The 27999-nt window shown below is 37.9% G+C and overlaps 1 protein-coding gene across 1 annotated transcript; it reads left to right on the top strand.

Moving 5' to 3' along the window:
• The first annotated feature begins 9 nt into the window (after nt 1-9).
• On the top strand, nt 10-26804 carry RPP30 (ribonuclease P/MRP subunit p30). Its single transcript, XM_019739136.2, has 11 exons — nt 10-139; nt 2827-2882; nt 3542-3598; nt 4009-4083; nt 6586-6657; nt 12205-12294; nt 20334-20450; nt 20989-21018; nt 21427-21464; nt 21866-21945; nt 25482-26804. Exons 1-11 carry the CDS (start codon nt 58-60, stop codon nt 25589-25591), a joined length of 807 nt encoding a protein of 268 aa, XP_019594695.2. The 5' UTR covers nt 10-57; the 3' UTR covers nt 25592-26804.
• Nucleotides 26805-27999: the final 1195 nt, after the last annotated feature.

The raw sequence follows: 27999 nt of genomic DNA, 5'->3' as shown, positions 1-27999 counted from the left end.
TCAAGGCATGCCCAGCCCCGGCACAAACGGACGTGCGGGTGGTCATGTGACTTAAGCATGGCGGTATTTGCAGATTTGGACCTGAGAGCGGGTTCGGACTTGAAGGCGCTGCGTGGGCTCGTGGAGAACGCCGCTCACCGTGAGTTGCCCCGGTTTCGCGGGTCGTGGTGCCTGCCCAGCTTTGTTGCCCTCCAGACGGTCGGGCTACGTTCGGGAGTGTCCCGGCCAGGCCGGTCCTCGTTCGTGTCTCTGGGACGTCCCTGGAAACTGATGCCCACCGCGTTGTTGCTCGGATACCGAGCGCTGGAAACTCAAAGGCACTGGAGAGCTGTTGCCGAATCTAGCTCCTTCTTTCCTGCAAATTGAGGAAATTGGGACCCTGAGAAGGTCGGGGGATTTGCATAAGTCCCCACAGCTGATGGATGGCAGAAGCCAGGGCTTCCAAGTGTAGTCTCTCACCCAGTGCTTTAAATATCACTCTTTTCTGCCTCTCATGACAGTGTCAGAGCAAATGCGGGAAGCTGGTGCAGACTGGGAGTACTGTGTGGGCTTAGAGAAGGGGGAGGGACATGGGGGTGCGAGTGTTGGAATAATATTTAGAGGGAGGGTAGGTAGGGGAGAACATACTAGGATGGGGCGAAGGAAGCAGCATGGCCAAAGTGCTAGAATGGTACTCATATTTGAATCCAAGGTAAGTGGATCCTTGAGAGATAAGAGCCTGTTTTAATTATTGGAATTAATTGTGACTGCTGTTTTCTTCCTTCACTGTGGAGATAGAAAAGTTTAAACAAAGAAGTTTTTGCAGTAAGATCCATTCCTCAGTTCTCAGCTCTGTGAGAGCTGGTAATGATAAGCTTCACTGATGGTGCTAGATAAAGCCACTCCTTTGGCAAAGTGGATTACACCATTTCTTTTTGTCCCCTTTGTTAAGTGTCCCGAGGGAATTGACCCATTTCTTTTTGTCCCCTTTGTTAAGTGTCCCGAGGGAATTGACGGTCTCTTTCCATTGCAGCCACGAATTAGCATTGTCTCTAAGAATACTTTCCTCACAAGTAGAAAGGAGGAGGGTAGACATTTTGATCTGGATAGTTTAGCCCTACTATTCTTTGATGGTTCCTTTAGAAAACAATTTTGTAATTTAATTTCTCTTGTATTACTTCCTCAATGAAGTTTTTCCTGATGCCATTCCCTTGCTGCCTGAATAATGATTTTTTTTTTTAGAGAGAGGCCATGTCTTTCTATTTATTCTTTTATTTATTTCCTGTGCTCAGCAGTCACTCAGCAGCCCTGTCGCATGGTAGTTACTCGGTTAACGCTTATGGAATGAATTAATAAACTGAACACCTTTTACAAAATGCACAAAAGTTATAATATTTTGTTTAGAAAATTGCCCCCGATGTAAAATGTGGTGGAAGAAGATACATTAAGGTGTATATACATTGTTACCTAGTATGTTTCTTTACAAATTAAATGAAAGTCATGACATGATAGAAAGTCACTCCTACTTATAAGTCAAAGGTAAAGGACTGCTGTTTGGTGAGTGGAAATTTTCAGAGAATAATGAAGACAGAGCCCTGGTTCTTAGTTTATGATCTGATATAAGAAACCAATGATAAGCTTTAGAAATATGCTGTATAGATAAAAATTTCACCAGAGGTTGATTGGGGAAGTACTCTTAAGATGCCAGATGAGTAGTCTAGGAAAAGTTGTAGAGAAATTGAATCTAGTTGATATTTCTGAAGGACAGTAGAGACATTGTTTAGTGGCCAGAAGGGGGAGTTATATACAAGTTATATATAAGTTATATACAAGTGTGTTATATACAAGTGTGTATAACACGAAAGCTTAGAGAAGACTTGGGAGTATGGTAAAGAAGAATGGTGGTGGCGGGGGGTCAAGTGCGGGTTGGTTGATTTGACTGAGTGAGTGAAAGATGAAGCCCAAAGTACTGTACAGGCAAATTTCTCTTACCTTCTGGTTTTTCTGTATGCTCAACATCTAGCACAGGGCCTGATAAGCAATGAACACTCAATAAATATTTGAGTGAGGAAGAAAAGAAGGAAGTTGGACAAACTGATGAGAAGGAGAACCACTATTTTGGCATTAATATACATTATATTTTAATATCCTGTCACCCCCATTGTCTAAATAACTTACAGATCGGAGTCATGATTTTGACATTTTTGGTAGTCAAGGTGTACAAAACAGTGATCTGTGTTGAGGCTAATAAAGCAAGACCTTGGCCTCAAAGAGTTCCCAGTCTTGATGGTGAGTAGCTCAAAAGGGGAAGTGAAGAGTGGTGTCAGGGAGTCATTACTCCATTTCTCCTTAGGAGAAGGGCCTCTGAAGGAAGTAGGGAGGGTAAAAAGCAAAAGAAATGAGTGAGAATAAAGGTGACAGTGAAAAGGTATAAAGTTGATGGTACGAAAATGAAAAAAGGAACTTGAAAGAGAATGGTGGTTGGGAAGGAGACACACAAAGTGAAGGGTGTTTAGTATCATGCTAATACTACATCACGAAGTCAAACAAAGCCTTAAAACTTTGTGCCAGGCACTGTTCTAAAACACCCAAGTGTATTATCTCATTTAATTCTCATAACAGGCATCTGATAAGTTCCGTTATTATCACCATTTTGACACATGAAGAACCTGAAACTTCTAAGTGGTAATGCTTAGACTTGAAAGCAGGCAGTCTGACAACAGAGTCCATACCCATGTCACTCTGCAAACTTCCTCCTAGTCTTGCCATCCAGAATTGGGATGGGCCTATGTGTATAGGAAAGAGAGGTTGTCATATTTAACAAGAATGTTCAATTTGTCTTTTCAGTTGGCTATTCAGTTGTTGCCATCAATCACATTGTTGAATTTAAGGAAAAGAAACAGGTAAAGTACAATTTCTGAAGTTAGTAACTAGTTTTGATCATTATTTATGTTTATATTGGTAATATGGAAGCTACAGATGAGCATATTTCTTTGCATTTCTTTTTAAGTGCACTCTCTGTGCACTGTTCTTATTTTATATAATGTTGAGCTGGTGCATATTTGTACAATGATGGTTTTCTTGTGAAATACTGTAAAGATGATAGTTTTTTTGTGTATGATGTGAGGATTCTTAAAGTTATTTAAGTCACTTTCAATAAGTTAAAAAGTGCATTGTTATTGACTGAACTGTAATTACAATATTTAATCCGTTTTTTAAACTGTTGTGAACTCCTTAACTAATTGATTTTCCTCATAAACATACTAATAAATATGTATATATCTCTTTAGGCCACCAGCTGTACTTTACAGATTATCTCAGTCTAAAAATTATTTTTCATCCCTCCTATTTATTGGTATTTACAGCTGCTTCCCTGCTCTTCAACTTTCTTAAAAAAAAAAAAAAAAAATCTAATTTAGTGTCTCTGAATACCAGAAATTGGCTTTTTTTCTTTCTCTTTTTTTTTTAAATTATCTTTTCTGCAAACCCCTGGTAAATTTTCCGTTATGCTTTATCCCATTAACGTATGCAATCTAGAGTGACTGTTTATTGTTTGTTGTAGGAAATTGAAAAACCAGTAGCTGTTTCTGAACTCTTTACAACTTTGCCCATTGTACAGGTAGGTGTTTTATTGTTTAAGAAGCCTACTACCTATTCATTGGATGCAAGCACGCCCAGTTACATGTGTGATTCTCTGATCTGCACTGCCCCTTCCTGTCTACCAGTCTTACCTTTCCATCAAGACTCAGCTCTTCCATGAAATAGCCTCTTACTATCGAATCTGTACTTCTTTGGTGATCTTCTTTACTGAAGTCCTGCAACCTTCAGATTACCTCATTGTTACATACTTTCATATGCATACGTGTTTTTTCTCTACCTGTATTACAGATTCCCTGAGAATAAAGACTGGGTTTTACTGATAGTCACTATCCCTTAATTGTTCATACTTTTAAATGAACACTTCCACTGGTAAAGAGGAAAATTCAATTTGTATTTTGTGGTTTTTTTGATTACATGTTTTGATTATAGGGGAAATCAAGACCAATAAAAATTTTAACTAGACTGACAATTATTGTTTCTGATCCATCTCACTGCAATGTTTTGGTAAGTTTATTATCTTCTCTCTTTTTGGCCTTTATTTAGTTATATTGGTTAATGTTGAACAGTATTATTTTCAGCTCACCCTGTTCTTACATCCCTATCCCTCAGTGAGTGACACCTGCCTGCGCTCCCTGTCCTCAGAATTCACATAGTATAACAGAGTCTCTTCTACTCGTGACATATGTATAGGGATACCACAATTAAAGAATCCTTTGGCAACTGTTATTCATTGAACTCACATGAACCAGACATAAGGTGGGTGCTGGGAATATTGCTGTGAATAATACAGACACAGTTCTTTTAAAAAATGAGGAATGTTTAAAAAAGGTGGAGGTAGTTAATAAAGGATGCTCTGGGAATGTGTAAGGGAGGCCAGTAAGTGTTATATAGATGCTGAGTGGGGGAAACTGTTCCCGCAGACAGGATGGATTATGCAGAGGTCCTGAAGCTGAGGAAAACATGGTGTGTTCTGGGAAATGAAATACCACCAGTAGGGCTGAGCCTAGTGGCTAACCTGGGATAAGGTTAGGGAAGTTGGTCTGAGCAAGCAGTTGAAAGCCCTTGAAGATCTTAACTAAGGATAGTTTGCATTATGGAGACTGGATCAGAGGGGATTAAGGAGGGGATCTAAGAGGCAACCAGGTGGGAGAATTGACAGGATTTGATGGTTGATTGGATATGGGACCATGACTCCCCAGCATGGACTGAGTGGCCAGGTAGGTAGATCATGGTACCATTTCCTGAGATGGGACATACAAAGAGAAGCAGATTTGAGGGTATTGTGTTTGGGACATGATGGGTTATTAATGAAATTCCAATGGAGCCTATCAAATGGCAGTTGGAAAGAAAGGTGTGGTCCTCAGAAGAGTGATCCCAGTTAAAGATACTGACTAGGAAGTGGTTACTCTGTAGAGAGTAATTGAAATCTTGGGAATAATGAGACTCCCTGGTCCAAGAGTGATGTGGGAAGAGGTCTAGGACAGTCCTGAGAAACTGCAGCACTTAATGGTAGAGTCGATGAGAATGAGTTAGGATTGAGGCTGAGGGGGGATTGTCTTAGAAGTAGGAGGAAAATGAGCAAAGTGAGAAGGGAAAAGTGAGGAAGGGTCAACAGCATCAGTGTGCCTACATAAGTAGTCAGGCAGGAGCAAGCTAAAAAACATCTGTTGGATCTATTGACAGGGAAGCCACTGGTTACCATAGCAAAAAGCATTTTTATGGAAATGGTAGGGATGTGAGAAAATGCAGACAGTGTGTGTGCTGCTGACTTTGCTTGAGAAATTTGACTACAGGGGAACAGAAGCCATAAGGAGGTTGATGGATGAGAACCTGCTGTAAAGATTTTGTTAGACAGAAGAGACTTGACTAGGCCTGCCAGTGATAAGAAGGATCTGGAAGGGGAGAGAGAAGGTGAAACACCTGAGAAAGTGAGTTAGTTATCTTTAGCTAGAATGGACTGCTCTATCAGAGAACAGGAGTTAGCAAGGAAAGGCTAGCCTCCTTTGTAATGATTAGCATTGCTCAAGAAATTGTGGAAAGCAAGTTTGGTATTTTACACTGCTGCTAGGCAGCGTTCTGATTCTCTAGGCCCAGGTAGACATAAATGAAACTGACTTTTGGTAGGTTGCAGATTTAGTGGGCAGGCAGAGGGCAGAGAATGCTGGAGCCTGGCTTTGTCTAAGACCTGGAGCCTGCCCTGTCTCAGCACAGGTCTGCCCAGCAGGCCCTCGTACCTGCTTAAGCGCAGCACCTGCTTCCTCTCTTAAACCCTCCTCTTTGCTTCTCTAATTTTTTTTGTGCCTTTTCTTTTTACAAAATAAGAGGTTGTAAAAATTTAGAAGGTGCCAACAAGCAAAGAAGAAATACCACATATCCCATCATTCAGAGATTGTACATTTGAATATATTTCTTCCTGTCTTTTCACATAGATAACACATACAATATACATTTAAAATTTTCTTTTTTGAATAGTAACTCTTTATCTTTAACCGATATGTTTCTTTCTTTCTGTCCTTGGACTCTCAGAGGTTTACCTGCACATCTAGCAGTTTAATTTGTATTTAAAAAGTATTGTCATTGTGAAACTAATTGCGTCACACTTAGCCATGTGTATTTCTTGTTTTACAACAAAGTGGTAAATTCCATGAAGGGCAGATATATATGCTTTAAATGATTTTGTACCCCCAGTGTCTTGCACACAGGTGCTCAGTAAATGTCTGGCAGGCTCCTCCACCAGCATGTAAAAGCAAGGGCTATCTAATTTGATTTTTGTATCTCAAATGCAGTGTTTGGTATACAGTTAAAGTGTAACAACGTGGGAAAGAAGGAAGGAGGTTTGATGGGATGGATGCTGGCATCTAAATTCTCAGGTGCTTAGAAGGTCTTTTCTGCCAACATACAAAGCAAAGCAAAAATGGCACATTAGAAATGCAGCCACACCAGGAGGCGGAATCCCATGTGTATTGTTTTTGTTACTGTGTGATAACATTCTTTTCATATTACTAGAGAGCAACTTCTTCAAGGGTCCGGCTGTATGATATTGTTGCTGTTTTTCCAAAGACAGAAAAACTTTTTCATGTAAGTAAAATAATAAGAAAAAGAAAATAGTGTCTATTTTTTTTATAAAGGAAATCTGATTATTATGCCTCTATTTTACCCTATCTTGAAACTTTCAGAATTTTTCATTTAGAGTTCTGGGATTTCACAGGGGTGGCATGTGTTGTTTTGTTTTGATTTGTTTTATTCATTATGCTAAACATTTGATGGGCTCAGATTGGAAGAGCCCATCAAGTTTTCTTCTGTTTCTTTATCTCTACTTCATTCATCCATTCATTGGAGACTTCTGTTAGTAAACATTGGTCCATCTCGTTCTGGTCCTAAAATCACTTCAGTGTCTGCCTTTCTTACTGTTTGCTTCTGCCTGGTAGGGAAGAAAGGTACAAGGTTCTGTGGTGGCATAAAATCTCCGACCTCTGTTTCATCTTTCTCCTCTGCATGCTCTGAGGTGCGGCCCATATGCCAGCATGGTCATGTATGTCCCTTGTCTGTCTTCTAGAAATTCTCCACAGTCAACCATCGGCTGATATTATCCCCCTTCCTGATCTTAGAGCCTTTATAAATTTAATTCCTTTTGTGTGTTTAAAATTGCCATTTCTGTGATTTTTCAAGAGGGAGGGTTATTTAACAGGCATATGCTCATTTTTGTCAACTTGAGACAGAACACACTGGGCATCTTAAATGATTACAGAAAAGGAAAAAAATCAACTGTAACAGTTTTTAGGAGTATGTTTTACATTGTAAAAGAAGGTATAGGTACTTTTAGAAAGTCCTGAATGTTGTCTTTTACCTAGGTTCAAAAAAGTATCCATATGCATAAAGTATATCCACTAAAGGGATATTTTAGGTGAAAAAAAAAGTACTGATCTTTGGTGTTTCAGTTTTACAGCATAGTTCATTTTTAAGCAGTCTGTTCGAAAATTACAGGAAGGTTTTGCCTAAGTTTTTCCAGTAGATGGAGCTGTTGACTAAGGAAGCTGATGTGTGGTAAATTAGTTTTCAAGGCACACTATCAATTCTTAATTGTTTATATTATTGCAGGGAAACAGCACAACCTATCTATGAGTACCTCTTCTCATAAAATGTTCAATTATAATAATTTTCACTTTCATTTCAGAAAAAGGGGTGAGTAGAAGCGAGTGGTTCTTGGTCATCAGAGATCCCTATGAACTTTTTAAAATCGCGGTGTTCAGCCCTCACCACTGGAAATTCTGATCCAGTAGGTTTGCGATTGAGTCTGTTTGTTTCAAGTTCCATAGGAGATTTCTGATTCAGTAATGGAACCGTGGTATACAGTGTAAGGAAGACCTTGGGCATTTCCACATTTGTTAAGCAGTAACTTAGTTTTGTTATTGAATAACAATTCAGCTATGTTGTACATTAAACATTTATAACATACTCAATTTTTGTTTTACTGCATTTTTCCAAAATTGATTTAGAAGAGCTTACAACTTATTTCCATAGCCATTTACTGGTGATCAGAGAAACAAACAGAACCCTTAAAAAGTAACATGGCTGGAAGACATACATTCATATAACCTTCCAAAGACTTTTACATATCTTTTATCTTTAATACAATCCTGAGGGACAGTCGGGACATATATTTGTTGCTATCCCATTTTGTAGAAGAGAAAACTGAGACTCAGGCTATGTGATTTGCTCTAAATCTCGGGTAGTATGTACAGTAGGTTTTAGAATACATTATAATTTCAGACAGCAGTTTTATCCTTGTTGTTTATCTTATTACTTGTTTTTCTCAGACTGTTCCAAAAAAATGAATGTAAAAGCATGAGCACATGCTTGACGATGGTGAGTGGAACAGTCAAGTATTCTGGGAGGTGGGAGGAAGCTATAAATAATGCATGAAGTATTTGTTTGGAATTGATTATACAGATATACTCAAAAAGTTACATGAAAACAGTTTTTAAAATTGGAACAACTTGTCTCATCAGTCCAAATCTTACCAATTCTGTAAGACTCAGTTAAAGTTAGTGTTCTCCCTATTTTCATAGAAAATCAATTTAAGTAAAGCTTTTGTTAAGTGTATCATGATCTGGAATCAGGTCAAATGCAAGCAGTTTCTTGTTCAAGAGGTTGCATTCTGTGATTGGTTTTGTTTGGCCTGAAAGTTGATTATTTTAACAGGTATCCCTGTAGATATGATGTTCTAAAACTAAGTTCTCTAAGATGAGTCATAAAAGCATACACATGTACATATGCTAATAATTAGTAATATAAAATCTAACCACCTTAAATAGCGTTTCCATGGGAAATAACACACTGTTTTCCACGAGGAGTGTCTGGAAGATGTCTCGTAGATAAACCCTTCCTCTGCATAGCTACCTCAGGGAATAAGGCAAAGATGAAAGATTGTGAGGGGAGTCCATTGGGCAGGGCTTCTTGGGATGGGGTAGGATATGCAGAAAGAGAGTTACGTGGAAGCTTTAGGAGCTTCTGAATTAGTTATTCCTACTGAAGATTTAAAGCGACGGGGTGGGGTAATTGAGGTTAGTTAGCCCAGTTACCTACAAACCACTTTGTACACCCTGTCAATTCAAAAATATATTGAGCCTGCATCCGCAGTATATATGTATGTTTATTTTCTTATAAATTATTTGCATGTTTCGTTATGCCAGACTGCTTTATAAAATAATACACACACACAAAACAATACACATTTTAAGAATTAAAAAAATAAATGGAAATAGAAGTTTTATTTTCTTCCCGCTTCCAAAATCCATGCCTACTACCTTGTAAGAGTACTGCTGTAGAGTATGTTCCCAACACCTGAGGTTCTTGAGAAAACGGGGTGTCATTCAAGGCAGTGCTTCTGGCCCTCCAGCTTCAGAATTCCTGGGGATATTTGTTAAAGTGCAGATGATTAGGCCCTGCTTCTGAATTTATCACTGGGAGTAGGGCCTGGTAGTCTCCATTTTTAATGGATTCTTCATGGGAACTTTTTTTACACAATTTAGGTTGAAAGGCACTGTTTATGGGCATCTCTCTTTTCCCAGAGTGAGCCTGACTCTCCCTTGTATAATATTTATCATGAAATACCAAGATGTATTAGCTTGACATCCATGAAGTGGATTTAGGGAAGACGATGAACTCCTACCCTCTGGTTCCCCTTGTTTTGTAAAATCGAAAATAAATGTATATGTGTGCATTTCTGAGAATATATTTTCCTTAACTCCCCATAGGGGACCTTGGTCAAAAAATGAAAAAGGTTAAGAACAAGTGATAAGAATTTATATACAGCCTGCCAAAACCACTATAATAAGATTCTTAACCATAAATATTATTTGAACATAATTTAATCTTTTTAAATGATTTAGAAGGTATTTCATTATAATGTGAACATTAGCTCTTATTTTATAGTTATCTAAATGTATCAACTGAATATTTGAATTAATAGGAAACTGAATAACAAAGAATTCAGTGTGAGACATTTTAAGTTTGAGGTGTCAGAGGGAGCGAAACAGAGTTGTCCTTTGTTACTGAAAGTTTATTCTAAAGCACTCCTTAAACCAACAAACAAGGGATATTTTTTAATTAGCTACTGTTATATAGAAGAGGGAAAAAGGGATCAGTGCTAAGTAAAAAGGGACCTAATTTACCTTTAGTCTGGGGAAGAATGCTTAGCAGGCTTCTAAAAAATGAATCAGGTTTTTTTAATGAAAAATCATTTATGTTCATGATAATAACCGCAAACAGTACAAATGAGTATGCACTGAAAAGTACACCTTCCTCCCACCTTTCTCTTGAGGCAACCACTGCTAACAGTTACTGTGTGTCTTTTCAGAAATATTATTTACCTAGTCCTTCCTTCCTTCATTCCCCTCTCCCTCCCTGCCTCCTTCCTTCTTATGTACCACGATGCTTTTTCACCTAGCAGTAGATCTTGGAGATGGTTCCATAATGTTAGAGACGTACCTCATTCCCTTTTAGGAGTCAGCGTATTATATAGTATTAAGGTACCTTTACTTAATTAAAATTGACAGACGTTTAATTGCATCTAGTCTTCTGTGATTGGTGTTGCAGTGACTATCGTACTAATATCCTTGAGCATTTCTACAGTACATACCTATACAATATGCTTTTAGAGTCTATAGGATACCTTCCTGTAGGTGAAGTGGCAGGTGTGTGCATTTAAAATTTTGATACCTATCGCTCAAGTACTTTTTAAGACTCTACTGATTTAAAGACCCTGTGAGTACCTGTTTATTCATTCTTGTGTCAGCAGTATATTCCTGAACGTCTTGATCTTTGCCATTCTGATAGTTAAAAGATGGTGAACAGAAGCTGAACTTGCATTATCTACTATTCAGAGCTTTTCTTCATCCATTCTTATCAAATTTTCAAGGAAGCTTTTATGAGTTGGACAGCTGCAGCAGTTGGGATGGGGCAGATTCTTTATGAGCCAAGTGTTTTTGCCAAAACAGCATTACTTCTCAGGCTTACTAAGTTACTAAGACTGTCTTAGAGCCAGGCCGACCCGACCGTGATCACTGCTTGCTTCCTAAACCTCTGGGGTTGGGGTGGGAGTGGCCCCCTCTTTGATCCCTTTTCCTTAACGCCATCCTTTTCTTTGGTCCGTGCCACTGATGTTGCTTTATCAGCATAGCCAGCCACCTGGCAGTTTGAATTTGTTCATCAATTCTGTATATATCATCATTGTCAGTGTGTCTTATTTTTAATCTAGTACAAAGCAGTACAAAACTTTTTTTTATCACATAATGGCAAAAATCAGAGCCAGCTATGCATCTTCCAACAGTGTCTTTTGGCCTGTACTCTCATGCTAGTAACCTTTCCCCAAATTTATTTTCATTCCCTGCTTTTCCTTTTATCCTGATTTCTTTATCTGTTTATTTTATCTTGTATGCATTTTTTGTAAGCAGTTTCAAATCTCTTTGGGAAGTAAATGCAGGGTATTGATCTACAAGTGATAGCAAAAATTAGAACAAAGGAAAGGGAAATTAAAAGATGAAAGATGCATTCAGTATCATTTGATTTGCAACAGCTCTGCTTTGACCATTTATGTAAACTGTTTCTATTAGTATTTGAACAAAATGCCATGGGTATTGTCGTGTTAATGTTTCCTCAGCCACTCAATAGACTGATCGGAGCCACAGGCCTGGGACAATTCCTAGCACAAAAATAAATTGTGGGAAAAAGTGGAACATGCATACATGCTTTTTGGCTTATTTATTCCTTGGATTTCAAGAAATTGACAGTTTCCCCTTTGTAGTATAGTCTAAACTTTCACAAACTGAGTCTCTCATAGCAACCCTCCCTTACGTAGCAGACCCTGTCCTCTGAGAGGGTGTATGTACATATCACTCTGCTTCATGTAGTTTACAATGAAACCATTCAAACCAAATGTGAAGAAATGGCTAACCATTGACTTTGTAAAGGGTCAGATGTATTTCAACACAGAACCATCATAACACCTTTGGAATGAACAATATCTATTTATATTTCTCTGTTGTATTGGGTTTGACTTGATCTCCCATTCTTGTGCCAATTTTCCTTTTGGCTTTACCTGTTTGTTTGTTTTTTTCTTGACAGGTTGCTTGTACACATTTAGATGTGGATTTAGTCTGCATAACTGTAACAGAGAAACTACCATTTTACTTCAAAAGACCCCCTATTAATGTGGTAAGTGTTACACTTTCCATTCTATACTTGAATCTGTAGAAACTTAGATTAACAAGTTGGACAAGAGGCAGAAGAAAACCATTGTTCTTAGAGGAAATAAAAAAAGGCTAGGTAATAAAATAGAAAGCAATTTAAAAAAGAGGATTTTATTTTTTGTAAGCTAACCAAAGAGGGAAAGAAAGCTTAAAATACTAAATACTCAGTAAATTATGAAGATGTTTTTGAAAGGCCTTAGAAACCAAAATTTATGTAGGGTATTTCTTCAAAGCGTAGATAACAATGGTGGACACTTACAGCCCAAACATTGGACGTTAAGAAGACAGAGCAGTCAAGAAAGAAGGGGAAGTGAAAAAAATGGGGGTTCTGAGGCACCAGTGAGCTGGGTGGGGGAGGGTGCTGGAGGAAGCAGGACAGGGAAAGCATAATAGGCATGGTCCATGCAAAATTAAAATCTGCATTGAAACATGCTGGTTCACACAAAAGCCCAGGTAAACTTTTATCATAACCTAAGAGGGTGGCCATGCATTCAGGGAATTTTTTTGTTCCTCCCTCTGCTATAGTTTTTCTCGCGTTTCTACAGTGTCTCTTGTTTCCCCTACCCTTCATCCTCCATCTGTCACACCTTCTTGTAAGTCTTATTCCATCATAAAGAAGGTATTATTTCACATCAGTAACGGTAAGGTCAGCCCAGCTGTCAACTATTTTCATTCGCAGCCAGATCCTAGGAAGGACTAGGGTGCTGTTTTAGAAGAGTGGCTTCCAAAGCTCGGCCTCCCATCCTCACAAACTACTATGCAAAGAGGAAAAGAGCTTAATAAACAGTCCAGATTAGGAAACCCATCCTTTCAGAATTGGGAAATTAAAAATGTATACATTTTTTTCAAGGTAAATAACTCCCCTATTCTTTTGTCTTTGTAGAATCACAACCTCAATTTCTGTTTTCCTGTCTCTGCTGCTAAGGAATTGGCTTGATGCCAACAATAGGGGGAGACAATGAGGAGAAAATTGATCTATATGGTGTGGAAAAATTGAATCCAGTTTGGAAAAATTTTAGTTGGCTTATGTTCTACTCCTAAAAATATGCTGCTAAAATGGTACTTGAAAAGTATCCAAAATTCTAAAGTTACATTTTTAAAGGGAAAACTATAAAACAGCTCTTTTCTGATAAATATTGAGAGCACTACTGAACATATAACAGTATTGCTTAAGCTCAAATCATTTCCCCACCTTCTTGCCAGTATTTATAAATAAGTAAGTAAACACCAAAAAAAAAAAAAAAAACAAAAAAAAAACCCCGAATCATCACATTTCAGAGTGGGAGATTTATGTTTAACAGCTCACTTATCAAATGTGGTGCGATGAAGATGAGTAAGGAGAAGCCATTGAGCTGTGGTGGATTCCCTGTGACCTGAGCTCTCCGGTGTGCCCCAGCTACCTGTGATAAAAGGCACAAACTAATACAGTCCCCAAGGCTATGACACGCTTGTTGGCTTCATATACCGTTCCTCTCCAGAGGTAGCAGTGACTGACTAGAAGTTTGCCAAGGCTTTTGGCCAACCTCATACTGTCAATCCAGTTTCTGTATAAATGGCACCCTCTAGAAATAGGCAGTACAACGACTCTGTGAATTGCTATTAAACTTACAACTTTTTACCTTTCTCTTCACCGTAATGGTCCAGGAAGGCTATTTTCTAGAGATTTGCCTGCGTAAGCCCACATACGATACTGTGCCCTTGGCTGGGAGGAGACAGTAGCATGTGGTGCTGTCCATGGAAGGGACAGCAGTGCACGTAAGTCCTCACGTCCCAAGGCAGTGGGGAGCTTCTCAGGAGCTGTTCTGGTGAGGGCTTTCATTTGCTTTCTCTTGAATGTGCCCTACTGTTCAACCCAGACTGAACTTCTAGAGAGCATCAACTGTGTCATGGTCCTTTTTTAATTAGCCCAATGTCTTGCCTATAATGGATCCTCCCTAAAATGTCTCAGTCGAATGAGTGTATGTCTAACTTAGCATATCAAAGTGCAGTTTGGGGAACCTGGCCAAATCCTGCTTGTTGTTACTAGCTGGTTGTCATTAACTGGTTGTCAGCATTCGCAGGAAGTATACGCAGTGCGGGGAGTGGGGCACTGGGGTGGCATGAGGAGGAAGATGGCACTGGAGACAGCAGCACTAGGACCGCCCCCCTCCCCCCGTCCCCCACAATTCCATCTATAAGTTCAGGAAAGCTGCTGCTGTTTGATGGATATTTTTGGCTTCATTCCCACATTTTTCAATTTAAGAATTCTGAAAAGTAACAATTTGACAAGTGAGAGGGATATGCAATATTTAACACAGTGTCTGCTTTTTAAAAAATCTGGTGCGAACATTTTACATATGTTATTTAATAAAAACTAGATGGTGGAGTGGAGGGAAAAGCTGTACAAGATTATTTTTAGTCTTCATCTAATGTAGAAGTAAGTCTGCAGTATGAATTGGTCAGGAAGCAGAACCATCCCTATTAATTTATTCACCTAGTTCTCATTTAAGCTTTGAAGCTGGAAACACACAATAAAAGGTATCCAGCTGCTTGTTCAGGGTAAATAATAGTTGTATGGGTACATATGTATTGTTTCTGATAATATCTAATCTGGATATGGAGATGTATGTTTTCATAAATGTATGGAACTATATTCACTGTGAGAGCACAGAACATAGAGTGAATGTGGCTTACAGTTCAGTCTTAAGTCTTGGTCCTTGCCTGTTCCTTTGCCCTTAAGGATAAACTTGCCTTTGGCCATGAAAAGTTGGTAAGTTGGCTTTTATAAGGATCACTTCATTGGGCACATGAAGAAACAGTCTTTATTTTCCCTTTGTTTTCCCTTAGCGTTTGTACTCCTTTGTGGTGGTGAGAAGCAGGAGCATTAGAATAGGGAAGTCATTAGTCGTTTACCTAGAAGTTAGAAGCCATGTGAGAATTATCAGTCTAGATGGTTGGGATTATGAAGGAGCACCCAGGAGCTAATCATAGGAAAGCACTCCGTTTGTATCAGTTGCAGCTCTTGTCCCTTTTGTTGTTTTCATATACTTGGGGCACCATAATCAATTATGTAATTCCCTTCTAGAGTCTCCTACAAACCTCTTCTGGAGTCTAAGTAACTTATGTGGGACTCACAACTTAATCATGTGATAGCTGGGTTTCTAAAAAATTGAATTTAGCTCCTCTTCTTAGATAATCAAATGACTTCTAGTTATTTATCATTTATAATTTAGCACATTCACACCTGCTCCAGCCCAGCAGCTTTAGGGTGAGTTATCTCCAGTATGCAGGTAATGGAATTGAGACTCAGGTAGTTTGTGAGTCACACGGATACATTTCTCTTTCAGAGGGTTGACTTGGGATTTGTACTCAAGCTTTGATTCTAATCTGCTGTCATCTCCCACTGGGAAATGCTATTTAAAATTACTTTACAGAAGAGCTCTTCATTAAGCACAGAATAATTTGATATTTTAAAATGTAATCTTTATAAATTCAGATTTTGAAAATAATTTTTTTTAAGCAGCACATACTTTTACTTTCCCTTTGGTTTTTTTCAGTGCTATCGCCATTAGCAATGGCTTCAACTTTGTTGGTTATTTTCAGTGATGGTATGTTTTTCACTCTGATGTTTTCCCCTCAGCACTTCCTTTAATCCTAATCCATTTCTATCTTCGTGGTCCAGTTAGTCCCCACTGACAGATATCCACTAAGTAGTGTCTGAAGCAGTGAGATTGTTCCAGGAATCATGCCATACATACTTGATTGGATATGAATGCTCTATAAACTTTATTTTTCATCACACATACGTATTGTGAACTTAAATGTGTTAAGTACTTTATTGAACCAGTGCCAGCAAACTTGCCACCATCAGAAATTTCTGTGTGGTTAAAATCCAAAACAAAACAAAAAATCCCACCAGAAACAAAGTTAAAAGACTAATGACAGACTGGTGGAAATATTTTCACTCATACCACAGACAAAAAGCTAATCTCCTTAATAAAGACCGCCTAGAGATTGACAAATTAAAAAAAAAAAAAAAAAAAGATAATCCAAAAAACTGGATTAAGAATATGAAAAAGATATTTCACAGGAAAGGAAATGCAAATGACCCTTAAACATATGAAAAGATGCTTAAATTCATTGGAAGATAAATTCACATTAAAAGCACCTATCTGATTGGCACAAACCCAGACATTTGATGATGCACTGCTGTAATGCTATGGGAAAGCAGGCATTCTCATATACTGATTGGAACAGTGTAAATTGGAACATCTCTGTGGGGGAATGGTAATTGGGCAACAACTGTGAAAGTTACAAATGCTTTACCCTCTGACTCAGTTTATGCGTTTCCTGAGGCTTCCATAATGGAGTACCATAAACTGGGTGGTTTACTTAAACATATATTTATCGTCTGAGAGTTCTGGAGGCTAGAAGTCTGAAATCAAGATGTTAGCAGGGTCATGCTCCCTCTGAAACCTGTAGGGGAATCGTTGGCCTCTTCCTAGCTTTTGGTGGTTTGCTGGCAATTTTCCATGGTCACTGGCTTGCAGCTGCATCACTCCAATCTCTGCTTTTATCTTCACAGTGTGTTCTCACTGTCTTTGTGTCTTCATGTGGCCGTCATTTTAAGAGGGCACCAGTCATATCGGATTAGGGGCCCACCCTATTCCAGTATGACTTCATCTTATCTCATCTATAATGACTCTATTTTCAAATGTCACATTCTGAGGTACTGAGGGTTAGGACTTCAACATACCTTTTATGCAGAGACACAATTCAACCCACAATACTCAGCAAGTCCCACTTTAGTGTTTATTCTACAGGTGTATTGAAACAATCCAAAGTCTGTCAGTAAAGGCTTGGTTAAATACATGCCATACCTCTACAGTGGAATAGAGTGCAGGAATAAAACAATGCAGAAGTTATGAGTTGACATGGAAAACCCTTCAAGTCAGTCAAGAAATGTAGCAGACTACCTTTTGGGTAAAAAAGAGAAAAAGTAATATGTATATATTCATGTCTGCTTACATTTGTATGAAGAAACTCTGGAAGAAGACACAAGATACTAATAAAAGTAATTAAGGGAGATGGGGATATGGCAGGTGGGAGATACAAGTGAGACTTTTTATTGCTTTCTTCTATTACTTGATTTGTGACTCATGTGACAAATTACCTATCTTAAATAATGATACACCAAGAGTGTCATCCTTTGAATTCAGTAAAGAGCTAATTTTTTATGAAATTAACAGGGAATTTGTTTATTGTCCCGGTAATCAACTCCCTATTTTCTTTCTGTCAAGCTTTGCTTAGTTCTTGGAATTTACTACCAATAGCTCTTGATTCAAGTATCACATGCCTGCCCTTACTTTGTGCATTGGTATGACTGTTACTTCTCATTAGTGAAGAAATCATCTGCCTATTCCAGAACCTTGGGAAAAGAGAATAAAAACCAATCAGGCAGGCAGTGTCATTCTTTATGAAAAGGCTGTTAAGAACAATCATTTGATGAGCTTAAAGCAATTTACATTAAAATGGTCTTAGAAGCAGGAGTCCAGGTAATGAGTCTGTATTTTATCTATCTAAAAATTTTAAATAAGATGTTATGAAAGAAATGTTCACAACCTTCAGTAGCATATTTTTAATTTCTTTAATTTTTCTGCCTCAGAGGTTTTTTTTTTTTTTTAGCAATTTTAAAGAGGACTTGATTAATGTACTAAGATGAAAATCATCTTTTTTTAAAAAAATAAGCTGATAATTTTGTCCCTTTTTTTCCCTCCCTGTTTCTCCAAAAAAAGGGGAGTTTATTTTGATCTGTTCCCCATTTGAAGGGGACTGAAATTTTAGATTCAATTAAGAATACTTTGGGACTTAGTTACCTAGTTTTGTGTGTCATCCACGTCTTTTATTTCCCCTCTTCTCCATCCTACAGTCTTGAGGTTAGCAACTAAAAGTATGGGAAAAAGAAGTATGTCAGCCTCTTTGGCTAATCAGTAGTTTGGGTAAGAGAAGTAGCAAAAGGGGATAGTTGCGGATAGAGCTAAAGGAGGTTTCGGTTTGTCTGTGAATTTCAGTTTGTCCAGTTCATCCTGGTTTCTTACATGATGGATAATCCATAGTGAACAGTATTATCACATGACCTTTTTTCCCTAAGCTACTATTTATTCACTCAGGATATGAACACTTTTGTATAAAAGGCAGTTGTGTGTTACAAAAAAAGTATGCTGATACTAGCTCTCCAGAAGTGTGTGAGCTAGGCAGGGAGAATGAGGTGTGTACATTTAACTAGGGCACAAAAAATGTAATACACATCATCATCAGAAAAGGGCAGAGGGGAAGGTTACAGTGTGGAGAATAGCATGTAAATTCTAACTAAACTAATATCACATACGTAGGGAAATCCAAAATGAAATCTGGAAACCTCAAGACAGTAAGGAAAGGGAAAATTGGGGGATAGAAGAAAGGAAATCTGTGTTTACAAAGGGAAAGTAGAAGAAATTAAATCAAGTTGGGTTGCCAGTTCTGGAAGAAGACAGGTTTTTCCATTCCCTGTACACACTCAAGAGTAGACCTCCAGCCGTCACAGCTGGACCTGTCCCAACTCGTCCCCTGGGTAATAGAAACTCATTTGCCAGGCAGAGGTTTGGACCATACCACCTGGTCTGTGCGTGTATATCTTCCTTTGTTCATTCAAAAGACCACTGTAACCACGTGACTGCCATTGTGAGTCTGCTTATCACCTTCATGCTGAAACCCTTAGCTGCGCCCCATTGCTGTTGGAAGGGTAATCCTGTCACCAGTTCTGAAGGCCTGCACAGTTGCCCTTCCCATCTCTTTGGCCTCCACTCTCCCCCTCATTCTCTCTTCCCCAGCCTATGACCACCTCTGTGTGCTGCCGTGCTCCCTCTAACCTGAGCCCTTCCACATACTCCTCCGTCCCTCTGCAAATGCTCCTCCTGCTACTGTTCAGCTACTTAATTCTTTCCTCACCCACTCCCAAACTTTTCTTTGACAGCACTTATCACAGTTGAAGTTTTGTAATTTTGTGTGATTGTTTGATGGTCTCCCTCACTAAATGATAAGCTCTTAGAAGAGAGGAACCATGTCAGCTTTTGCTCGCCATTCCCATGCAGAGTTAGCTTAGAGCATATCTGTTGTGAATGGAGGAAGAGACTGAGTCACTGATCAGGAAAGCTGAATAGTATAGCGGTGTATTTCAACGCCATTTCCACCCCTTTTAGGCCGTTTCCTTACCTGGGGCTGCTTATTAAGAATGCTTTAAATAAGAAAGAAGTTTCTTTTTCTCATGTAAAAGGCCAAGTTTGTACAGTAAGCTGGGCAAAATCCTCAAGACCCAAGGCTTCTTTTTTTCTGGGGATCCAGCTTAAAATCAGGGCTCTATTAGTGAAAAAAAAAGAGGAAAACAGCTATCTGGGACAATTAGCAATCTCTGCCACAATGCCTAATGAATGTATTGTAGGGTTACATACATCTATAAGACTCTTAGCACAGTACCTGGCATAGCTCTCAGCTATGGCTGTTTGTATTCCTTCATTCACGCAATAAACGACTTACCTGAGAGGCCTTTCCACCCCCATTCTTTAAACATTTTTCAGCTCTTCATTTCTTTGTTTCTTCATTCTTGGGTCAGATTACTTGGTTTACTATTTTGCAGACAGTTGACCCTAAGTATAGGGAGCACATCTCTGTTTTCCTTTTGAGAGTTCGTAGAATAACAGCCCTTCTGCCACCCCACTGGGACTTTGCTCTCTGTAGCCTCTTCATGATTCCTATTTATATAAAATCAGCTTCCCCACAGCTAAGATAAACTCTGTTGATCAACAAGAGCCACAGATCTGTTTTCTTCTCCTGTGGATGGTGCCATTGGGGCATAAATCCACCTTAGTTTAAGGCTGTTCTTTGACATGCAGGAGGCAGGCAGTGGGGGTGAGACGGAACTTTCGTGAAAATAGAGTAGGACAGTGTGTATTTATCCTTGACAGTTTGTTTTCTTTATCTCCTGTGAAGGCAATTGAACGAGGAGTGGGCTTTGAACTTGTCTACAGCCCTGCTATCAAAGACTCCACAATGAGAAGGTACACAATTTCCAATGCTCTCAATTTGATGCAGGTCTGCAAAGGAAAGGTATGAATCCATAATTTTAGGATGTTTTTTAAATCTAGCAGTTTATTATTATTAATGCACTGGATTATCAAACTGAATCCTTTTCCTTAAAGCAGAAAGTTCTCAAGGTATAGGAATAAATTCCCCCATTTCAATGAGCTCTGCAAGTTTTAAGGTGAAGACATATATTGCGGAAGAATTATGTGAGGGGGGAAAAGATGTGTTGAAAGTCTTTATCTTTCAATAAGGAATTTGCCCTTCACTCACTGTGAAAAGAATAGTCTAGATAGTAATTATCATCAGTGAGATCAATTAGGGTTATATGACCAATTCAACTAGTTTTAAAAACTAATTCATCTTATCTGTTGGAAAGGCCTATTCAGCTGTCTTTAGTTTGACGTGAAGTCTTTAATTCTTGCACTTTAATTATTTACTTTATCTTTAAAAGAAGTTGGTATTTATAATGTCTTAAATATAAAAATGTGATTACTGGTTATTTATAAGACCAGTTTTTTTTACATTTATCTAAAATTAATATTGATCGCTTTCTGTTTTGTAGAATGTAATTCTATCTAGTGCTGCAGAAAGGGTAAGTCTGGTACTAAGTACTTTGCTTTCACTTTTCAAGTTATAAAACCTTGAAAAGTTTCTAGGGGAGAAATGAAAATAGTATTTTAATGAACTTTTTTGCATGTTTTCATTTATGCCTATATTTGCTCATTGTAATTGCTGAAGAGTAAAATTTATTCCCATTCCTTTTGGGCTTCAAGTTATGCTCATATAAATAGTTTCTTATTTATACTGTTACAGAATGCTTTTTAAGGTTCTTTTATATTTTCAAAAACTTAAGAAAACCATCAAAATGATAAGGACTCAAATTTATAAGAACGTTCTTATTTTTGGATACATAAACATTCTGTTAATTTACAACAACAGAAGTAGTTGAAATGTTATGAATAACTTATCTCGTGTCTATCTTTTGTTCATTTTATTTTAGCCTTTAGAAATAAGAGGCCCATATGACGTGGCAAACTTGTATCCTTTTCTGAGTAAACAGTTACTGAAATTTTCTTTTAGGAAATTTGTAATTTGGTAAGGTAATATACTTTAACAAGATATTTTTCCTAACCTTGTACTATAAGCTTACCAGTGACTCAAAAACAAATTACATTAGGTAGTAGAGAGCTTCATCTTTTCTCAGCCTTTTCTAAATTAAGGCTGAGATAGAAAAAGGAGAATAAGAACGAGGGACTCTGTATTATAAAAGCTTACAGTTAAACAAACCTCTTCTCAGATGCATGTTTCTTTTGGGCTAAGAACTGCTGTAGCATTAAAGTATCTCACTATATGACCAGGTGAAGTGGCGTTGTCATTACGTCTGTGTTAGTCTCCTGCCCTTGGCTGACTCTGGGTTGAAGTCCTTAGTGCTCCCCCAGGGGCTTGCTGTTCGGGCTGTGTGAAAGTGATGCCAAGGCTGCGGTGTCCACCCACTGCCGAGCGGTGCTTCTCCACGGAGGTGAGCACGTTCTCCCAGGAAAAACTAAATGCTCATGTGAGGAGCCAGTCATTTTCATCAGACAGTTGAGCCATCTCTACTTTGATTATCCTGCCACACAGAGTTCCTTTAGGGTCATCTTTTCTCGACCTGTTTTGACCATCAGTGCTTTCTTACCCTTCACTTCAGGCTTTACTTTCTGTAGTTTGTGGAATGAATATAGTTTGTATTACAGAAATCAGTGCTAAATGTGTTCTTTGAAGCTCTACGTGTGTGTCCCTGCCTACATTTTGGTAGGCTGCTACTTCCCTTCTCCTCCCTCCTCTTCATGGGGGCATTATTGAGAACACAAAAACAGCAAACACATGTAAAAAACCTAACGGACAAACTCAAATTGTAACTTTTTCACATTTATTACAGCTTGTGATTCTTTTCTCATTTTTTGTTTACATGTTCCAGTAGTGCAGATGATACATTTTTTTTTTTACTCACATTTCATTTATGTCTATCTGCCTCTTCACATTAATTCCATTACTAGAAGCCATTGAATTTCTTATTCATCAGATGATAAAAATTGAATTAGAAGTATTTGGTATGCCTGGACTTTAGAGAGTGAAAATGAGGTTTTATTTTTTTAAATTTACACTTTTGATCTGCTGTTTTATCTTCATTCTCTTTGGATTTTTTAGCGCTCGTAGTGATCAAGAAGTAATTTACTTGATATCACCTAGAGGAATTTTACACATCAGAATAGGTTGATACACATAGACAATGCTATTTTGTGTACAAATGCAAGTTAGGTTATTGATGTCTTGTGCTGTTGTGTGTGGATTTTAAAGATCTGAGTTCTACTTGAGCGAATTGGTTACTGTAGTCACTTACCATGAATTAAATGATTTTGCTTTTGGTTTCAAAATACTTAGTTTGAGATTTTTGTATTATATAGCTTTAAGCTCTGGGAATGACCAAATTAATCAGGATTTTATGAAAATTGAAGAACACTTGATTCATACTTTGGTAGTTTTGCCATGATTTTTGTCTGTTTTAAATGAATCTAAGGAATCACCAAGATTTTGGATAACAGTTTGTGTTCCAAAGACTAAAACAGAAAAGGGAAACTTAAAAAAAATGTAAGAGGGAAAAATATGGAGTTCTGCATTTGACTTCAAAAACCTCAACTATTCAACACAGGATATAGATAAAGCTAGGCTTTTATGGAAGCTAAACTCCAAGACTTGTCGACTTTAGGTAGCATTACAGCTCACCCTAGTGTGCCCAGGACGGCCCTCGTTTATGCCTGCTGTCCCTGCAGACACCCATACATCTAGAGGATAAATGATAGTTACCCTGGTTTTAGTTGCAGCAAGGGGATTCAAAGTCTCATTGTTGCCCTCTGTGCCGATGAAGCCCCCGCTGGCACCTGTGTCATCCTTAGTGCCACATTTAAGAAGGACAGCCATGTACTGGAGCACTACCAGAAGACAGTTAATAGGTTCTTAGAGGGTCTGGAAACCTTCTCATGAGAGGAATTGTTGAAAGCAATACGGGAATGGATACCTGGAACACAGAAGACTTGGGACACTAGTAGCTGGCTTTCAGCATTGGTAGACTTGCCACAGGGAATCAGCCTTCAATGGGTCTTATGGAGTTCCAGAAACCAGTGAACAGCAGGTCCAAGGATGTGGTAGAGAAGGGACAGAAGAAAGTGGTTGAAGGCCAGAGGCTTCAGCCTGTGATGGACGGGGTTGATGTCCTCAGTCAGCCCTTGAACCAAGATTGGGGACACCTGCCTTAGTTCCTCATGAACAAAAAAAGTAGTCTACTCATCAATAAGTCCTTTAGAGTTGGTTGTAGATTTTCCTAGGCAGGATGAGTGAAGGATGTATGTGAAAACACTTTGTAAATTAAAGCCCTACACAAATGTAACTTCTTGCTAGTACAAAAAGTAAATTTATTTATGAAAGACTTACACTAAAAGAGTTACTTTATCTAATAACTATAAAAGTCTTGTTTATGATCGTCAGCTTTGCTTAAGAAGTAAATGTTCACACATTAAAAGATGGAACATTTCTGAGGTGGAACTAAAAGAAGTTTGAAACTAATGCCTTTTGTTTTGTTACAAAGTGTTGGTTGTCACGATTTAATTTTTATATTTTTTATTTATTCAACTGATTTTTAGACTTTTATTCAGAACCATAGTGATACAAATAAGCATCTCTAAATACAACATTTTCCATGTGGTGAACTGGCAATTGCTACTTATTTTGAGGCTCTCTGATTATGTTGGCATTTTAATGACCTTGAGAGCAGTTTTGTTCCTTTTATAAATGAAAAAGCTTTTCAATACCTGGCAAAGATACAGTAGACTTGTTAAGTTAATCCTGACAAATGAAAGGGTAATGCTTAACTCTTTAAAATTGACTTTACTTTCATTACTTGAAATAAGAAATTATTCTTTAAACTTATGTTCATTGAGTTCTTTTGACTCTACCCACTTCATACCTAATGGATCTCTCCCCCTCTCCCTAGTTCCTCTCATTTCCTAAGGACTAAGTTTGAATCTCTTGATGGCCCTTCACAAGCTACCCTTCCAACTTCGTTTCCCCCTAATTTTTTCACATTCCTCCTTCACACCAGCCATATTGTTCCCTAACCGTACTAGGTTCTTCTTACCTCTTTCTCCATGCCTTTGCAAAGGAATACTTCTCCGTATTTTTTTTTCTTCCCTATTTCTAGTGTCACCTCTTTTATGATACCTCCCTTGATTCACCCAGGCAGAGTTAATTCTTGTGGGTACCTCCATTCCTATTATTTCTGCCCCAATACACTTATCTCAGTGTGTTGTAGGGAGAAGCACTGTGTTAGGCATCTCTGTACCCTCTATAGATAACACAGTGCCTGCCCTGTTAGACTTTTTAGCAGAAGTTGGCCAAATTTAAGTTGAACTCTGCTGCCAATCTGACCTACACATCTAATAATCCTATTCTTCTTTTTCCTATCATCACCAATATATGAGATCAATAAACGTGAGTTTGCTTTTCTTCATTCACTCAACAAGTATTTATTAAACACCTGTTACATAACCAGGCATTTCTGGATGTTGGCAATACAATATGACTGATTCTTCAGAGGTACATTGAACAGATAGGCAGTGAGCACACACACCACCGTAGGAGTAACACCATTGACTGTTGTGCTTCCTGCTGGGATTCAAACGTCTTCCGCCCATACGTAAAGTACCTGCTGTACCAAGGTCTAGGACTTAGGTTCTGGCTGCATAAGATACCATGGGCAGCCATTAGATATCACCTGTCCTGCATTTTTACCTTTGAGGTAATCCTTAGGTATGAATTAGGTGTTAATAATATATTGGTACTTGTATATGTTGGGGAGGGGGGAGAGGTAATAACAGTAAATGTTGTCAGCACTCAGCAGTTCATTATGGTTTTATCATTCACTAGTGCTGTAAACCAAAGCAACATGGTGATACTTGTTAAACCACCTTTTTAAATCATGCGTTAACTTCAAGCATTGTGGTTGCCTTGTTTGTTTTATAGAAACTAGGAAAACTGCTTTTGGGATTATTTCTACAGTGAAGAAACCTCGGCCATCAGAAGGAGATGATGATTCTCTTCCAGCCTGCAAAAAAGCCAAGTGTGAGGACTGAAAAGAATCTCCCAGTCTCTGTCCACACTCCCTTCTTCCCTTTTGTAGTCCATCTGTTGTGGCTACAACAGAAATAAAACCTCTGTATGATACACTGTTTTCTCATGGCACTAGAAATCAATAGTCTATCAAGACGATTTTTAGTCAAGCCATTAAAATAACAAACAAAACCTGATGAAGCCTTTTTAAAAAAGACTCAGCTTAATGAATTTAGATATATTTTAAGAGAAAAACAGTCTAGTTTATATTCTTTGGGTAAGTGATAAAATGGCACGTATAATTAAGTTAGAAGATGTTTTAATATCTCAAGAGGTTCTTTAAAAATGTTCCTTCTTCATTTAAAAACATACTTTTTGCTTTAATATGCATTATTTTTTTAACATTACTACTCAAAAAGTGGTTATTTTGTGGACTGTCAAAACTTATATTCAGAGGTTTGCTTTTAGTTGATTTGTTCTTGTTTTAAGCCTCTCTTTCATTAATCAAGTTGAAGTTCTTTCTAAAAGGACTTGCTATAAAATTTCTGGGAGGAGAGGGAACGTGCGCATAAAATCACACCTGACTTCTTCCTTTGCTGCTTCTTACCTCCATGATGTCCTTGAAATAGGAGTCCCTCCTTTGAGTTGTGAGCCTGTGAAAACTTAATGTTGCTTTTTCCTAATAGTTGTATTAAGAAAACCAAAGCCTTAGGCTTAACCAACTTTGGAAATAATTTTTTTAAGAGCAGGATATTTATATTAAATAGAAGTAGCCTTTTTTTTTTTTTTTTTTGCAATATCTTCATTTTTGCTATGCTGATATAAAGAATTCTTTAAGAAAAAACACTGAGTCAGAGAAAAGATAATTTTAAAAAGAGAAAGTTTCGTATGAACCTCGTGGATATGTATAGATACTTAAATAAAATATTGATAAAGAGAAACCATTAAAACAGTATACCATGACTAGGTGAGATTTATTCTAAGAATATAAGGATATTTCAGTTCTTTTTAATGTATTATACTTGATCATATCAATAGGTCAGATGAGAAAAATCAGAATCATCTTAATAGATGCTAACAAGACATTTAATAAAATTTAAAATCCACTCCTGATTTAAAAATTAAGTAAAAGTAGAAGTCTGTTTCATACATATACATATATATGTTCATATATGTATACTTATATGTTGTATATATTAACCATGGTGGTTCTAAAAATAAAGCATTTTTGACTGACTTGCACTTGAGCAATTTGATGGATTGGCCTACTCCATTTCCTATGTAAAGCTGACGGCCGCTGGCCCACACACCAGGAATCTGCCGCTTAAGGAAGGCTTGCTTCTACCTCTGCCCCAGGTGGATTGACCAAAAGTTAGCTGTGTGTTTACACACAAGTCTGTCTATGTCGTATTTAGCATTGTAAAATTGTATAAGTTAATTAAAAATTATGAAAACTGATACACTGTGAGGGACAAAAAGAAGACTTCCCAGGAAAACTAAAATTAATGCTTTTGAAAGGTTTGAAAAAGATGAGTCATTAGAAAGAACTGTCAAAAAAGGTGTGAGCAACAGTATAACTAAGATTTGGGAGAGGTCCAGTAAAAATCTGCGCTTGGATTGCTTCACTAGAGTCTTAAGTTCTCTTTCTTCTTTAAAGGGACTGGAACTCAAGAAAGATCCCTGGATTTCCCATCATTGCATCAATGCTCACGAGAACAGGCTTTGACCTTTCTTTAAAAGAATGGCACATGAGTGTACATTTATGTATTTTAAGCCCAAATGTTGAAGGGGGTGTATGTTCGATTCTTTTGAAGCTCCACCTTAATCTACTTTTTCAGCCAACTGACTATATGTATATTAGCCCCAGTTGCACCAGATATAATATTGAGGACTTTCATCTTATATTGAAAGGAGGTAAAGTTATTGCAGATGTGACTGTCTTCTTGAAAAACGAGAAGCAATTGGGAGAAGATCAGAAATACAGATGCTTCTTAGTTTACGCACATTTGTTATGTATTTGCAGCTGTGCCTGCTTCCTATTTATGAATACATGCTTATCCCATTGTTCAAAATAGGAGGGTGTGCGTGATGGCTGGTCACCAGTGAATGGCAGCCAGCAGGTTTCCTTCTAATGTGTGCTTTTGTTAGAACGTGAACCACTGCTGACTCAGTTGCAACAAGATGACCATACCTTGAATAAAAGTTCAGCAAGGTAGTCAGTTGTAAAATAAATACACAAAAACCAATAATTTTAATTAACAATAATGTGTTATAAAATATTACCCTATTCACAGAGACATAAATTACCAACAAATATGTAGGAAATAATGAAGAAAACTCTTAAAATAAGGGAAGTTAATGAATACTGGAATACAGGGAAAGACATTATACATCAAATTCTCTAATCTATGATTTTACAAAACAGTGTATG

The sequence above is a fragment of the Rhinolophus sinicus genome, linkage group LG07 (assembly GCF_036562045.2).
Source record: "Rhinolophus sinicus isolate RSC01 linkage group LG07, ASM3656204v1, whole genome shotgun sequence".
Taxonomy (NCBI): domain Eukaryota; kingdom Metazoa; phylum Chordata; class Mammalia; order Chiroptera; family Rhinolophidae; genus Rhinolophus; species Rhinolophus sinicus.
Note: the sequence above shows the minus strand (reverse complement) of the source record. Positions and strands in the feature narration are given on the sequence as shown.

Excerpts from the sequence above, each read along its gene's own strand:
- RPP30 (XM_019739136.2), top strand. The coding sequence starts at position 58 with ATGGCGGTATTTGCAGATTTGGACCTGAGAGCGGGTTCGGACTTGAAG. Across the intron at positions 2,883-3,541 it reads AATTTAAGGAAAAGAAACAG|GAAATTGAAAAACCAGTAGC; the intron begins GTAAAGTACAAT and ends TGTTTGTTGTAG. Across the intron at positions 21,946-25,481 it reads AGCGGTGCTTCTCCACGGAG|AAACTAGGAAAACTGCTTTT; the intron begins GTGAGCACGTTC and ends TTTGTTTTATAG.